Source organism: Colius striatus, chromosome 1, assembly GCF_028858725.1.
Source record: "Colius striatus isolate bColStr4 chromosome 1, bColStr4.1.hap1, whole genome shotgun sequence".
Lineage (NCBI taxonomy): Eukaryota > Metazoa > Chordata > Aves > Coliiformes > Coliidae > Colius > Colius striatus.
This window is the reverse complement of record NC_084759.1, coordinates 613,743-629,905: the sequence shown is the minus strand read 5'-3', so window position 1 is coordinate 629,905 and position 16,163 is coordinate 613,743. Positions and strand designations below refer to the sequence as shown.

The window sequence follows — 16,163 nt, the reverse complement described above, 5'->3', positions numbered from 1 at the left end:
AACATTGCACTTGGCTGTGGAAAGAACAAATACTGCATTCCTGTGAGCCTGAAGGCTGCTGGGATAAACATCAACTTGCACTGTTATTGTTATTACAAACACCCCTGATCTGAGGGAGGAAACTTTGCAGTTGTTCCCCAGGGAAATAATGCCCAGTGAAAGGTGTTGGCTGCCCCAGGGGAGGTTGAGGCTGGAGCTGAGGCAGAACTGTGTCCCTGAGAGGGGTGTCAGCCCTGTGCCAGGCTGCCCAGGGAGCTGGGGCAGTGCCCAGCCCTGGAGGGATCCCAAAGCCCTGGGCTGAGGTGCTGAGGGCTCAGTGGTGGCTGTGGCAGGGTGAGGGGACTCCAGGAGCTTCAAGGGCTTCTCCAACGACTCTGTGGTTCTGTATCAGCTCAGACACACACTTGTGGCATTTCAGGGCTGCTGCTTTATGGAGTTGAGACACCTTGTGCCATTGACACGTTTTCTTGCTTCCAGACACAAGTCACAACCTCCCTTCCCATGATGAATCTGACAGTGCTGCCCAGCAGTCTGGACTCTGCCCTGGCTGCTGGAGGAGATGAGGCTTCACTCTCCTCTCTTCCCACCCAACCAATGCTCCAGTGCCTGGGTTTCAAGGAGCTCAGCTCAGCTGAGGAGCCACATCTCCAGGTGCCACTGTATCACACATCCCTCCCTTACCTAAACACAGCCAGGGAATATCCCTTGGGTCCTTGCATGGATCTCCTGTGCTTTACAACAGGCTTGGAGAAGCAGCTGACAGGAAAGCTGTGCTGTTTGTACAAACACACAGGGTGCATCCACAGAAGTGCTGTGTGTTCCTTTCATCCATGGAGAGTTTCCTCAGCCCTGGCAGGGCTCAGGACGTCTGCTCTGACTGTCTTTGACTGAGCAGTGGAGCACAACGAGGCATAGCAATGCCCATCTGAATAATTCACACCAGACACCAGCATCTTATTTTATGCTGGGCAGGTAAACCTGAGCTCAGAGTGGATTTGCCACTGTGGCTGGGAAGCAGCTTTCTGAAACCAGAGCACGCTCTGAGGCAGCAGGGCAGAGAGAAACAGCCTCAGCTGCTGAAGGCACAAAGGTTTGGTGGCTCAGTTAAAACCAGGAGCACATTTTTAGCCCTGGTTTTGCATTATCCAGTGCCTGGTGCTAACAGGAGGCTCCAGCCCTGGGTGTCTTTCCTGAGTGAAGGTCTGAGCTCTGTCTGTCAGTGCCTCTCAGCAGGCTGCAGAGCAGGGCCAGGGGCTGCACGCTGAACCATCTGTCTGCTCCCTGCTCAGCAGCTCTGTGGTTGACACTTGGAAGGATTTAAAAGAGAAAAAGAGACCAAAGAGAGTGTTAACAGGAATCAGGGAGCAGCCCTTGCTGTGCTGCACAGAGCTGATGTTCACTCAGTCAGACCTCGTGTGCTTCTGGCTCTCTCATCTCAAAAGAGTCCCAGGGACGTCCCACGCTCTGGCTCGCTTGCCAGGGATCCCAGGCATGAGGCTTGGCAGGGACAGGCACCCCTGACTTCAGCTGGTTTCTTCCCTATTCCCTCAATTATTTACCCACAGATAGAAACAGACCCAAAGTGAGAATGGCATGTGAGCTGTCAGCCCTGCTCAGAGCACACTGGATACCAGGAGAACCCTTTGGCTGGCTGCAGGTGCGTTTCTTCTGTGGTTACACACTGGTCCCAGCTCTTTCCTGACCATTTGCTTCCCTTTCTTTGTCAAAAATCACACTTTTTTTCCCCCTAACTGTGGAAAAATGAGAGTGTCCAACAAGTTTCCATGGATCTCCAACAACAGGTTTCCATGTGTCTCCAACAGGTTTCCATGTGTCTCCAACAACAGGTTTCCATGTGTCTCCAACAACAGGTTTCCATGTATCTCCAACAACAGGTTTCCATGTATCTCCAACAGGTTTCCATGGATCTCCAACAACAGGTTTCCATGTGTCTCCAACAACAGGTTTCCATGTATCTCCAACAACAGGTTTCCATGGATCTCCAACAACAGGTTTCCATGGATCTCCAACAGGTTTCCATGGATCTCCAACAGGTTTCCATGTGTCTCCAACAACAGGTTTCCATGTATCTCCAACAGGTTTCCATGTGTCTCCAACAACAAGTTTCCATGGATCTCCAACAACAGGTTTCCATGTGTCTCCAACAACAGGTTTCCATGTGTCTCCAACAACAGGTTTCCATGTATCTCCAACAGGTTTCCATGGATCTCCAACAACAGGTTTCCATGTATCTCCAACAACAGGTTTCCATGTGTCTCCAACAACAGGTTTCCATGTATCTCCAACAGGTTTCCATGGATCTCCAACAACAGGTTTCCATGTGTCTCCAACAACAGGTTTCCATGTGTCTCCAACAACAGGTTTCCATGGATCTCCAACAGGTTTCCATGGATCTCCAACAACAGGTTTCCATGTATCTCCAACAACAGGTTTCCATGTGTCTCCAACAACAGGTTTCCATGGATCTCCAACAGGTTTCCATGGATCTCCAACAGGTTTCCATGTGTCTCCAACAACAGGTTTCCATGTATCTCCAACAGGTTTCCATGTGTCTCCAACAACAAGTTTCCATGGATCTCCAACAACAGGTTTCCATGGATCTCCAACAACAAGTTTCCATGTGTCTCCAACAACAGGTTTCCATGGATCTCCAACAACAGGTTTCCATGTGTCTCCAACAACAGGTTTCCATGTGTCTCCAACAACAGGTTTCCATGGATCTCCAACAGGTTTCCATGTGTCTCCAACAACAGGTTTCCATGTATCTCCAACAGGTTTCCATGTGTCTCCAACAACAAGTTTCCATGGATCTCCAACAACAGGTTTCCATGTGTCTCCAACAACAAGTTTCCATGGATCTCCAACAACAGGTTTCCATGGATCTCCAACAACAAGTTTCCATGTGTCTCCAACAACAGGTTTCCATGGATCTCCAACAACAGGTTTCCATGTGTCTCCAACAACAGGTTTCCATGTGTCTCCAACAGGTTTCCATGTATCTCCATCAAGTTTTCATCCAGAAAGTCTCTCCACGCTCTCACAGTCCTGTGCAACCACACATAAAGCATCTTTGCACTGATGTTACCTTGGCAGTTTGTCTGGCAAAGCATCACTTTTGAGCAGACATGAACGACTGCTGCCAGTCAGGCTTTGGTAGGAGATGTATGAGGCTGGGAAGTGTTGGTCTGGAGGCTCAGGAGTCACCCACCAACGCTAAAACTCCTTGAAACGAGTAGGAAAGGAGTTTGACACAGAGAACAACGTTTCTTTCACAGAGACATTTCTGGAACTCGTTTCCACGCTCAGACGTGAAGGGGGGACAACGTCAGGGAGTTCAAAGGTGATTCTGTAAGCTAATGAGGCAATAAAAATGGGTTCTAGTGAGCAGTCAAAAATCACCAGTAAAACAAGAGTGGGAGCTGGGGCACTGTGGGGGGAAAGGACTGAAGAAATTGGCCAAAGCCTTGTACCCTCCATTTGGACCCCAGCAACCTCCTGTGTGGACACTGGCAGCCAAAGAGCTGCTGCTCTGTGAGGAAGGAGCAGAACTGTTGCAATGGTCTGACATGGAAAACACCCTCAGAGGAGACACCAAGCAAGGAACAATGGTCTTGCTCTGCCACCCACCTCCCACAGCTCAAATACTGATGCAACATGGAACCATGGGATGGTGGGGGCTGCCAGGGCCCTGCAGAGCTGCTGCAGCCCCAGCCCCTGCTCCAGCAGCTGCCCCTGGCTCAGGGGGCACAGGAACGTGTCCAGCTGGGGTTGGGAACCTCCTGAGCAGGAGCCTCCACACCCTCCCTGGGCAGCCTGGGCCAGGGCTCCCTCCCCTCAGCACCAAAGCACTTGCACCTCCTGGGCCAGGGGCACTTGCTGTGTCCCAGCCTCTGCCCCTTCCCCCTTGTCCTGCCACTGGCCACCACACACCGAACACTAGCCCCAGCCTCCTGACACCCACCCCTTAGGTACTTAAGTATTAATGAGGTTCCCCCTAAGTCTTCTCTTCTCCAGGCTGAAGAGCCCCAGGGGTGAAAGCTGGGGTGGAGGGGATGCAGCAGAGCTGAGAGCAGTGTCAGAACAGAGAGACAAAATGAGGAGCTGCATACTTCAGTAATGAATGACAGGACAAGAGGAAAGGGGCTGGAGCTGCCCCAGGGGAGGCTGAGGCTGGAGCTGAGGCAGAACTGTGTCCCTGAGAGGGGTGTCAGCCCTGTGCCAGGCTGCCCAGGGAGCTGGGGCAGTGCCCAGCCCTGGAGGGATCCCAAAGCCATGAGCTGAGGTGCCGAGGCTGTGGCTCAGTGCTGGCCAAGGTCTGTTCCAAGTGAAACGATTCTCTGATTCATTGTTGGTGTTCAGGGATGATCTTGGGGGCCTAAAACCTCACTCTTCCAGTTTCACCCCTCGTCAGTGTTACAACACGTTCATGCACAGCGAGGAAGCTCGTGCCAGGGTTGGTCTGTGTGATGCACTGGGAGCACTGGGCCAGGACACTGGAGCAACACCCTCAGTTCACCTCCAGACAGCACCATCAACAACACAAATCTAATGGAAACAAGTCAAAATACAGGATTTAGCAGTTGGATGGACTCAGTTTTCTCCGTTCTGTGCTGAGCTGCCTTCCCTCTGCATTTCCCACGTGCACATGGGTTTCTTTTCCCAGCCTGTGTGTTCAGAGGCCAATTTCCATCTCGTTTCGTGGCTCCCGAAGAGATTCTTCCCTTTCTGTGTCTGAGACAACACGTCTGTAACCTCCCTGGGAAGTCTCTGAGGCTTTTGAGACATTTAATTGTCAGGTAGGAGCTTTAATCCTTGAGAAAGATCCCTCTGGGGCTCTGTCTTCATCCATGTATCTCTCACTATAGCATCCCCGGTCCCCAGGTCCTTCCTTGCTTTCTGTTCTCAGGTTCTGTCTCACACTTAGCTTACTTCCATATGTATAGCCTCTTCATTCAGAGATATTAAAGCACTTTATCACCAAGAGGGAGTTTGTGTCCCTGACCCTGCAGCCAGCAGCGTGTGCCAGTGTGTTACCCACTAAAACAAAGTCGGATGTTTTGTGGCAGAACAGCAGCAGAACAAACAAGCTTCTGCAGCCTCTCTACGTGTATCTGCTGTCCCCCCACCCTCACCTCCTCACCCTGAGGCACCTGAGTGACCAGCATCCTTTTGATCATCAGAGAGAGCTTCTTGTCTCATCTGAGCCATCCGCTCAGACAGAACCGCTTGGTTCATCATCCACCACGACCCACTGACCTCAGCAGCTCAACAAGCTTCCCTGGCGTGCAGCGGCTCAGGGACCTTCTCATTCCCTGTTACAAGGCCAAAGTGATCCAAGAGCTGTGTTTAAGAGGTGTTTCAGAGGTGGGTGGATGTTGCACTGAGGGAAATGGGCTGGTGGGTGATAGGCTGGGACAAAGGCTGGGCTCCATGAGCTGAAAGGTGTCTTCCAGCTGAAACCATTCCCTCACCTCACAGGTTTGTCCTTGTGTTTCAATGGAACTGTTTGTGCTCCAGCCTCATCCCATCACCCCTTGTCCTGTTGCTGGATACAACAAGTGCTGCCCCAAGCTCCTGACACCCACCAGTGAGATGTTTGTCACTGTTAATGAGCTGCCCCTGAGCTCAGGCTCCTCTTCTCCAGACTGAACAGCCCCAGGTCCCGCAGCCTTTCCTCACAAGGAAGATGCTCCAGTGCCCTGATCATCTTGGTGTCCCTGCACTGGCCTCTCTGCAGCACTTCCCTGTCCCTCTGGAGCTGGGCAGCCCAGAGCTGGACACAGGACTCCAGATGAGGCCTCAGCAGATATGGCAGAGCAGAGAGGGAGCAGAACCTCCCTTGACCTTGATGCCCCCAGGCTGCCATTGGTCTCCTTTGGGCACGTTCCTGACAGCTGCTGCTCATCCAGGTCTGACCCAAGGGAAGAAGCATCCAAGCAGCAGAGATGGGTTGCACAAGGCAAATCGTCTCAATGGAGTGAACGTGGATGCACACAGCCACCCATCCCAGGGGAGAGGCAGAAACTGGGGCTGTGGTTGTCCTGTTGAGCACAAGGATATGGGCAGGGCTCAGTGAGAGGGAGAGAGCTTCCTCATGTTCTGCCCTGTCACCTGTAAAGGCACCTCCTGCAAGGACGAGCTCTGCACGTTCACAGGGGACACCTTAAAAGGCTTCCTGGAGAGACTGGGGGACCTGCACAAGCATGGACGTGGTGTCTGTGTGGGAAGGAAGGGCTGAAGCCATGTGTATGGGCATGTGACACAAGGAAAGGGTCAGTGTGGACTCTTCTAAGGGCAGACAAGACTGCCTATAACATATTGCATATCCTCCAAAGGCTGCAAAGGGCTCTGCCCAGGGCAGAGCCAGGTGACAGAGTCTACCTGGATTCCAAAGGGCTCTGAGCAATGTCACCACTGAAGATCACCAAATAATCAGCCATGGAATGAGAGCAAACCTTCACACAGCACTGCTGCATGAAATAAAGGGGCCTGGCAGCCCTTTACAGTGAAGCCCTGCAGGAATCTGTACTGGGATTCCCACTTTTTGCTGGGAAAGGGAGGGAAAACAGCAAAGCAACCGAGTTCCTGGTGATATTAAATTGCTCCAGGAACAGGAGGACCAGCTGCAAAAATCTACAGAAGACCCCAATAAGGCTGAGTCCCTGAACAATGAAACAGCAGACAAAGAAAAGGCAGCTCAGATAAACACACAGTGATGCACTTGGGGAACAAAGAATACAGGGAACACTTTGGGTAGAAAATGACAGGCTGGTGGCTGACAATTATCTCTCAGGAACAAGCTGTCACAGTTCTGACAGCGTTACAACAACACAGGTCAGTGACCAACAGTTCCACAAACAATCCAGACAGCAAAAGCTCCCAGGCAAGGGCCAGAAAACGGGTCCAGGACATCTGAAAGGCTGCTGCAGTCCTGGTGCCTCAGGGAGCAAAACACCCCTCAGGGGGATGAGGGAGCAGCCCGTGGCTTCTGTTGGAAAGGGACAAGGAAGGGGAGATATGACAGAGGTGGCAAAGGCTCGAAGAGGAGAGAGGGGAGATCTGCTCCTCGTCACTTCCAGTGTGAGAGCTGGAAGCCTGGGACGTTGCAACAGCACTTGTCTGGTTCATGAGCAGGGGCCATTGCTCACGGGGTGTGGTGTGAGGCTGTGGGGATCACTAAAGCAGGGTCTCCTCCAGCCAGACGTGTTCATGTGGTAAACTGAGGAAGATGAGCTCCTTAGGCAAGGAGCATCATCAGGATATCAGTTGGGACATCATTTAGGGCAAGAACATCATTTAGGACAAGGGGCAATGGGTATAAACTGGAACAGAAGAGGTTCCAAAGCAACACAAGGACAAACTCCTTCCCTGCTGAGGTGAGGGAGCACTGGCAGGGGCTGCCCAGATGGGCTGTGGAGGCTCCTTCTCTGCAGCATCCCAACCCAGCTGGATGAGTCTAGGTGCTGCTCTAGGTGCTGCTGCTCTGGCAGGGGGGGTGCATTGGATGAGCTTTGCAGGTCCCTTCCAGCCCTTGAGATCCTGTGACTGATCAGTGATGTGATTGAAGAAAAGAGCAAAACAGCCCCAAGCCCTTTGCTGTTCCTGGAGGAAGACCCTTCCCCTTTGCCAGAGAGGAGGGCTTTCCCAGGGGGCTTGTGAGAAAACCCTGTCCTCCAGCTTCAGCCCCTGTTCCCAGGGCTTTGCCACAGGGTGCAGTGTTCCTCCTCATCAGCAGGCGTGTTGTCCTTCCTTCTGAGGCAAGCACACACATCCCAGCATGGCATTTGTCTTGTGATGGGCATCAGCTCTATTCTGTTTACTCTTGGTGCATGGCAGGATCTTGGCTCTGCCCCTGCTGGGCTGCTTTGTTGTTGTCTCGTGCAATGGTGCAGATGAAAGCTGCCTGGAGCAAGGAGGGCTTGTTATGAACAGCCAAGGCTGATAAGAGACCTGCCTTTGGACAGAAACACTGGACTGTTTCCCAGGCAAGACAGTGTTGCTTGTGAAAGAAGCTGGGCAAGCTGGGTATCAACAAAACAACCACTTCTAAGCCAACAAAGGCTGGCAGAAGTTAAACCTCATTAAACCTATTAGGAAGGTACTTTCAAGTGCCAGCACCTGTGGCAGGAGACTTTCCTATTAAAGCTGACCCCAGGGAGCTGCTGTGCTGAGTGTTCTTGAGGTTGTCTGGACTGGTAAGGTTTGTTTCTGAGGGGTTTTTTCATCTTGGTGGGGTCTTTTCTTCTGTATATCCATAGTTCTGGTGCAGTTGGCTGCTGCCTCGTCCTCAGGTCTATGTCTGCTTCCCTAGTTCCATATGTGCTGCATTTTATTATGTTCTATGCTATTTCAGCACTATGAGGGATTCATTTTGCTCCTGTCTTCTGCAAAATGTGTTCTAAAGGGTGACTTTGGGGCTCTTTTAGTGGGTTTTCTGTACATCCTTATGTTGTGTTGCTGAGTGACGTGAGGGGCTCCTGCAGGGACCGTGGTAATTGTCTTAAGGGGGCAATTTTGGTAGGTTTCTTTGTTGTTGGCTTTGGTTTGTGGGGTCTTTAACTACTCCAAAAGCCCTTTCAGCCTCTAGGTGGGCAGAGGAGGCGAAAGCACGATGAGATGATGTGGCTTTTGTTGCTTAAGTCAAGTTTCCCTTGGAGACCTCAGCTGTGGGTCCCCAAAGGCCCAGATAGAGGCATTTTCTTTGCTTCATGTGCTGCAGCTCATGATGCACACAAGATGCACACACCTCCTCTGAACCACCAGCCACAGAGATCCCTTAACTACCAATGCCTAGCTGCAGAAAGTTCAGGAGCTGAAAGCTCTGTGCTGAAACAGTGAGGTGGCTTCATGCAAAAGGACCCTGATGTGAATGGCTCTCACAGCATCCCTGTTCCCATCAGGGAAGCTTAAGGTGAACAGTTGAACAGCCCAAGAACTAAAAGGGCTGTGTGGCATTGTCTAGGGGACAACATTTAGTTTGGGGCTGTGATTGTGTTTTAATGCTGTGATGGAATGAGGCTGGAGCTAGGCTGTGCTCAGGGATGGCCAGTGACAGGACAAGGGGCAACAAGCTGGAACAGAAGAGGTTCCAAAGCAACACAAGGCAAACTCCTTCCCTGCTGAGGTGAGGGAGCACTGGCAGGGGCTGCCCAGATGGGCTGTGGAGGCTCCTTCTCTGGAGACATCCCAACCCCAGCTGCTCTAGGTGGTGCTGCTCTGGCAGGGGGGCTGCACTGGATGAGCTTTACAGACCCCTCCCAGCCCTTGAGATCTGTGATTCTGTGTCCTTGGGAGTGCCTGAGCTCCATGCCCCTCCATTCTATAGACTCATTGGGGTTGGAAAAGCCCCTGAAGCTGCTGGAGCCCAACCCTCCCCTCACCTTGCCACAGCCACCCCTAACCCATGGCCCTCAGCCCCACAGCTTTGGGATCCCTTCTCTTCTGCAGGCTGATTTATTTCTGACTGTGGCAAGCTCCCTCTCATGCTGTCCCCTTCCTGTCCAGCTCCCTGACTGCCTGGGCTGGCCATGGGGATGGGAGCAGGGCAAGTGCTGCTTCTGCTGTTGGCTGCCTGTGTGGTGCTGGCTGCCAAGGACCCGCTGCTGAACGTCTGCATGGATGCCAAGCACCACAAGACCAAGCCTGGCCCAGAGGGGATGCTGCACAACCAGGTATGGCTCCATGGATGGGTTCAGTGGGGTTCTTGGGGAGCCCTGTTCCTGTCTCCTCAGAGGATACAGGATGGCTTGTGCTTTGGGCTTAGCAACCTCTTGCCTGAGGAAGAAAGCTGGATGTGAGGTCTGTCAGGGCTGATGCAGTGGTGTGTGGGCTTCTGCTAGCTCAGTGTTGCCCCTTGTTCACCAGGAAGCCTTCCCTTCCCAAAGTTTAGGTATCCAAGATCAAAACAAGGTAAAAGATGTCAAGGAAAGACACTCTCTTCTCTTCCCACTCTGTGTTAAACCCTCCCCTTGCTAACTGAAGCTCACCTAGTCCTTGGTGGAAGTGTGGCTATGAGCAACCCAGGTGCAAGGGAAGGGAGTTTGTTTGTATTCCTCAGGCTGGCACTGATTTCTGGTGAGGATCTGACCTCTTTCTCCAACCCCACATTGCTGCAGCCCTGAACTGTTCAGCTCAAAGTGCCCAAGGGTTTGCTGGAGGAGGGATGCTGCTGCAGGGTTCTTGCTGCAGGGTATACAGGGACCTGGCACCTGCAGCACCCTCTGACTCCACCAGGCTGCTGCCTGACCTGCCTGCCTCTTGCTCTGCTGCAGTGTGCTCCCTGGAAGGACAATGCCTGCTGCACAGCCAACACCAGTTCTGAAGCCCACAAGGACCAATCCAACCTGTACAACTTCAACTGGAACCACTGTGGGCTGATGCCACCCAAGTGCAAGCGCCACTTCATCCAGGACACGTGTTTGTATGAATGCTCACCCAACCTGGGGCCCTGGATTGACCAGGTAGGAGCAGGTCTGCTGGGGTTAAGACAGCAGGGTTTGTGCTGGCCTCGTGGTGTGTTTGTTATGTGCTGATTCTCCAATGGCATGTGTGGGAGCATGTGTTCCAGGGACACTGCAGGCTTTCCTGCTGCTGGAAACATGCAGTAAGTGTGTGGGCAGCAGGTCAGGGAGGTTGTGCTGCCCCTGTGCTCTGCCACAGCTGGGGAGGCCACATCTGCAGTGCTGTGGCCAGGGCTGGGCTGCCCAGCTGCAGAGAGACAGGGAAGGGCTGCAGAGAGGCCAGTGCAGGGCTGCCAAGGTGCTGAGGGGCTGCAACATGTGTGTGAGGAGGAAAGGCTGCAGCCCTGGGGCTGCTCAGCCTGGGGAACAGAAGCCTGAGCTCAGGGGCACCTCAGCAACACTCACAAGCACCTAAAGGCTCCTGCAAGGTGCTGAAAGGCTCAGGAGCAAGTGCTTTGGTGCTGAGGGGAGGGAGCCCTGGCCCAGGCTGCCCAGGGAGGGTGTGGAGGCTCCTGCTCAGGAGGTTTCCAACCCCCCCTGGACACGTTCCTGTGCCCCCTGAGCCAGGGGCAGCTGCTGGAGCAGGGGCTGGGGCTGCAGCAGCTCTGCAGGGCCCTGCCAGCCCCAGCATTGGGGGATTCTATGAAAGATTCCAAAGGCTTTGCTAAGCCTCTGCTCAGGTATTCAGCCAGGCTGATGGAAGAGCAGCTTGTTGTCGAGGCGTGGGGCTGAAAGTCCTCAGAGATCAGCTGTGGAGCCTGATGGAAGGGGCTGGGTGGGTCTCTGGGATGTGCCAGATCCTGCCCCCTAGGTCCCAGAGGCCATTGCTGTGTGTGTGTGACCCTGTTCCTTCGCAGGCCGACAGCAGCTGGCGCCGGGAGAGGATTCTTCACGTGCCCCTCTGTAGGGAGGACTGCGAGGAGTGGTGGGAGGACTGCAAGGACTTTGTCACGTGCAAAGAGAACTGGCACAAGGGCTGGAACTGGGCAACAGGTTGGTGGGCTGTGTGGGGGAAGCATGTCCTCCTCACCCTGGCAGTGTCACTGCTGCCTTCTCCTGGCTGGAGCCAAGACTTGCCTGTGGTGTTGCTGCCTAGGAGGTGGCCAAGCCAGCACCCATCAGCTGAGGTGCAATGTGCCAGCTCACGCTTCTCCCTCTTTCTGGGTGCTGTCTGCAGGAACAAACCGCTGTCCCTGGGGCTCCATGTGCAGACCCTTCAGCCTCGTGTTCCCCCGGCCAAAGGACCTGTGTGAGAAGATCTGGTCCAACTCCTACAAATACACGGCCGAGCGGCGCGGCAGCGGCCGCTGCATCCAGATGTGGTTTGACCCTGCCCAGGGAAACCCCAACGTGGTTGTGGCCAAGTACTATGCTTGGAAAAAGAGATCCTCCTCTGCTGGGCTGGAGAACATGGCTCCTGAGACCGGCAGAGCTGCGTGTGCTCGGCCACGGGCTGTCCTGGTCCTGCTGCCTCTGACCCTCGTGCTGGTCTCTGGGGTAGCTGGGGGCTGTGAGTCCCGTGGATGGGGTTCCCTGTGATTGCTCCCTAAGGGATGGGGCTTATGGGGCAGCCCATGAGGAGCTGGCACAGGCACCTCAGGTCTGTTCAGGCTGCTTACACACCCCAGCAAGTGCTCTGCAGGGGCTGTGTTGTTGGACCTTGGTACTTGTCCCTACTTGCAGCTGCTGACACAGGCAGCTCTTTCCACTCTAGAAAGGGGCAATACCATGTGTCCCTGCTCTGAGGATGGAGCATCTTCACATCTGTTCCCACTCCATGGCTGGGTTGTCTGTGATTTGTTCAAGGTCCTCTGCTGAGCTGTGGTGTCTGGTGCTTTAGACTGCTCTGTCTCCTTCAAGGGTGAGAATAAAATGCTCCTCTGGATCAGCTTTGCTGTACTGAAGGTTGTGTATGATGGGAGGGGACAGAAGTGCTCTGAGGGGGTGGAACAAGGCTGGTCTGGACTTGGGAGTGGTGGGTGTGAGGATCTGTACATGTAGGAGTCTGCCAGGGCAGTAGGAAGGATGTAACCTCCTGGGTAGATGCAGATCTTTGGGGTACTGATGGATCCTCAGCTGCTGTGCCACATCCTGCTGGAGGAGGTGCAGAGTCACCTGCCTGCCTGCAGCACACCACAGCCAGCCATGAGAAGTGTCTCCTCCCTGGTCATAGCCTCTGCTCCGTGCTCCTTGGCTGCCCAGGGAGCTGGGAGAGTGCCCAGCCCTGGAGGGATCCCAAAGCCCTGGTGCTGAGGGCTGTGGTTCAGTGCTGCCTGTGGCAGGATTGGGCTCCAGCAGCTTCAGGGGCTTTTCCAATCAAACAGCTCTCTGATTCTTCCCCTTCCCTCTGGGCTGGGTGCAGGAGCAGCCTGACCTGTGCATGGAGCCACGTGCAAATCCCTGCTGCAGCCTGGTGCCAGTGGCATCTGCTTTTCCAGCCCAGCAAGTCCCTCTGAGCAGCATCTTGACAGAACCATCCTGGTCCTGCAGCATGTCCAGAGAACCCCCCTGGACATGTTCCTGTGTGACCTGATCTAGGTGGGAGCTGCTGCTGCAGGGGGGTTGGACTTGGATGAGCTCTAAAGGTCCCTTGCAACCCCCACCATTCTGTTACTGGATGTGCAAAGCTCCCTTCCCTTTGCTGGGCAGTTTAGGCTGCTGATACGTCTCCTCCCCCTCCTGCCCATGACCTGGTTTGGGCTGAATATCTGTGTTGCTTCAAAACTTTCTCTTTCCTTGGGGCAGTGGTTCACAGCCTCCCACCTGGGACTCACAGACATCACTGGCAGCTGTGCAAAGGCTCACCCTGTGCTGCTTTTTCCTTCCTTGAAGGGAAAACACAAGTTATAGCAAAGCTTTAGCAACTCTTGAAAGCAATGGCAAAGGAGAGAGCGATGGGGAAATGCAGAGGGCTGCTTGGGTTAGGCACAGCCCACTCTGTGGAGCTTTATAGTGCTTCATTCTTTGAGCCTTTAGACCAAAGCAGCTGCTCCCTGAAGTTTTCCTGCTTTACTGGGGTTTTTAAATGCTCCTGATGGTACAGCCTCTGTTGTGGCTGGCTGCTTGTTCCTTGCCTTTGTAGGAAACAGAAGCTTTGTTTCTTTATTTCGCTCTCTAACTCGAGCACCTCGTCTGCAAAAGTGGGAGCTGATCCTAGGACTGACCCCAGCTTAAAGTCATGAAGGTCTTCTGGCCCATGTGTGGGCTGTGGGTTTGCCCTGCCTGACTCAGCTGGGGATGGGGAAGAGGAAGCATCTGGAGCCGACTCCTGTGACAGGTGAGTGGTTTGGAGCCTGCAGAGAAATGCTGCTGAAGGTGCTGCCCAAAGGGACTTTGACTGGTGAAAAATGCAGTTTAACAGGGGTTGATGGCAAGGTTCACTCCTTTGCTCACTACATGGAAGCAACACACAGGAAAAACCGAGTTAGGACTGAGCCAGAATGGCTTACACAGAGACTGGAGCTGCCAAAGGGTCAGGGAGAGCCTCTGTTGAGCCACACGGTTCAGGATGGACCCTCTTGTCTTCTAAACTCCCCCTCAGAGAGGATTAAACTGTGTCTGGATCCAGGCTTGGTCTCAGACTTAGTAAATGGTTTATTTCCAATGGAACTGATGCAAAGGGTAAGGAAAAAACCCTCCTGTTGAGTCATGAGGTGCAGAGGAGACATCAGTCTCTAAACTGCTGATGGAGCCCAGGCGTGGCTCAGCCCAACAGGACTCAGGCTTGGTCAGTGGTTTATGTCTAACAACCAGCTGTGTGGCTTTCATCAGCATTGATTCAGCATGCCATCAGCCATTTACTGAGGACCCTGTTGCAAACAAGGGCTGTCTCTGCCTCGGGTAAAGAAGACTCAGTCTCTGGTAAGGAGTCTCAAACACTGAGAGGTGTCCAGCTCAAGGGGGGAGGGACACCAGCCCTGTAGTGCAGTTGCAGCTCAGGGAGAACTCAAGCTGGGCTCATCCAATGACCCATTGTTGGTAAAAAGGTCTCTCTGCTTGAGAAGCAGCTTTGAGGGGTGTCCCAGCTCAGGGGGAAAGCTTAGCAGGGAGAGCTCAAAGAAGGCTCACTGGAGCTGATGTATTTCTGGTGTAAGGTGTCTGCCTTGTACTCAAATTGCATCCAGAAGGAGAGACTTGCACAAGACTCCTTGGCCCCACTCCTTCCTTTGACAAATCTTGGAAAGCCCACTCGTTCTTCCTGCAATGAGCACATGAATCATGCTCACAGCCACGGGTGCCCCATGGCTCACCCTGCTCCTTTGTGGGTTTCCTGGGGCAGTTCTTGGTCTGGCCTTTGCCTGCTTTAGAGCCCATCCCAAACTACTGCAGTGCTGGCCATGGGGGATCGAGTGCATCCATCACAGTGACATTCATAAGGGACACAAAATATGTCCAGGCAAAGCTACTTGAGGGAAATCTCCTTCAGGCAGCTCCTGCTGCCCACAGGCTCACCTTTCATCACAAGGCAGATGCTGCACTCCAGCATCTCTGTGTCCCTGCACTGAGCTCTCTCCAGCAGCTCCCTGTCCTCCTGCAACTGAGGGGCCAGAGCTGGACACAACATCCCAGCTGTGGGCTCATGGGGGCAGAGCAGAGGTGGAGCAGAACCTCTCCCCACTACTGCCCACAGCCCTTCTGGAGGAGCCTGCAGATCCCTCACCAGCAGCTCCCTGCCCACCCCTCAAGCCAGGACCCTCCTTCCTTGCAGGAGCAGTGCACCAGGATCAGAGTCATGCAGGTGGGGAGGGGAGGTCTGGGACCTGTGGTCCAACACCCCACTCAAGTCACATCCCCTGTGAGTCAGATGTTAACACCTTTTTAACAACATTCTCTGAATCAGATGACATGGGAGGCTGCTGAGGCTGTTCCCTGGGAGGGTGCTGAGGCCCTGGCACAGGCTGCCCAGAGAGGCTGTGGCTGCCCCAGCCCTGGCAGTGTCCCAGGCTGGGGCTGGGGGCAGACTGGGCTGGATAGGACACAGGTACATTTTCCAGTCCCCTCTGTTTAGTGTGTGCAGAACTGTTTCTATAAGCAACACTCTCTCTGAAAACCAGAGTGCTGCAGCTCCTGTGATGCAGAGAACCCCAAAATGAGCTGCTTTGTAGATGTCTGCTGTGTGTGCCTGTACCCTAAGATAACTGAAAGCCCATCTGCTGGGCTCTCCAGGACCTGAAGTCTGTGGCATCTGGTCCATGTCCCTGTTTGACACCCGGGTTCTCTCAGCTTGGGCTTCACATCTGTCACCTTTACAAGTGTTTGCTGTGTCCCTTTAGCCTCACCACTTGGAGCTCTGATGTTTCTCTGCAGGCTGTGTCTGACACAGCGTGCCTCTCAAGGAGCCCGTGCCCACAGCAGTCACATCTGTGCTTATGGGTATTTGAGGGCTGTAAACTGACCACATCTGTGTCTCTTCACCTTCATTTGCAGCGTGTCCCTTCTGGGCAGCATCACCAGGACTGATCCCAGGCTCCATCAGCTGCTGTGCCAGCTCCTCTGGGTTTGCCTACGCTGCCAGCTGTGATGAGTGTGCTCTGGTTTTACACCAGGCACGTTAGTCTTGACATTTGCTTTGCTCAGGCTTTTAGGATTCATTCACCCTGGTTGCTGGAGCTCTCATTGCTTCTGGCCACAGCTTCTGAATGTTATGTGGCCATCTGCTACCCATGGAAATGCTCCTCCATC

The 16,163-nt window shown here is 53.7% G+C and overlaps 1 protein-coding gene across 1 annotated transcript; it reads left to right on the top strand.

The window, feature by feature from the left end:
- Positions 1 to 9,545: 9,545 nt before the first annotated feature.
- LOC104564136 (folate receptor gamma) lies at positions 9,546 to 12,020 on the top strand. The gene is made up of 4 exons (XM_062020311.1): positions 9,546 to 9,692; positions 10,293 to 10,481; positions 11,339 to 11,474; positions 11,659 to 12,020. The coding sequence occupies exons 1-4, from the start codon at positions 9,549 to 9,551 to the stop codon at positions 12,018 to 12,020; spliced, it is 831 nt and encodes a 276-aa protein (XP_061876295.1). The 5' UTR covers positions 9,546 to 9,548.
- The last annotated feature ends 4,143 nt before the right edge of the window (positions 12,021 to 16,163 follow it).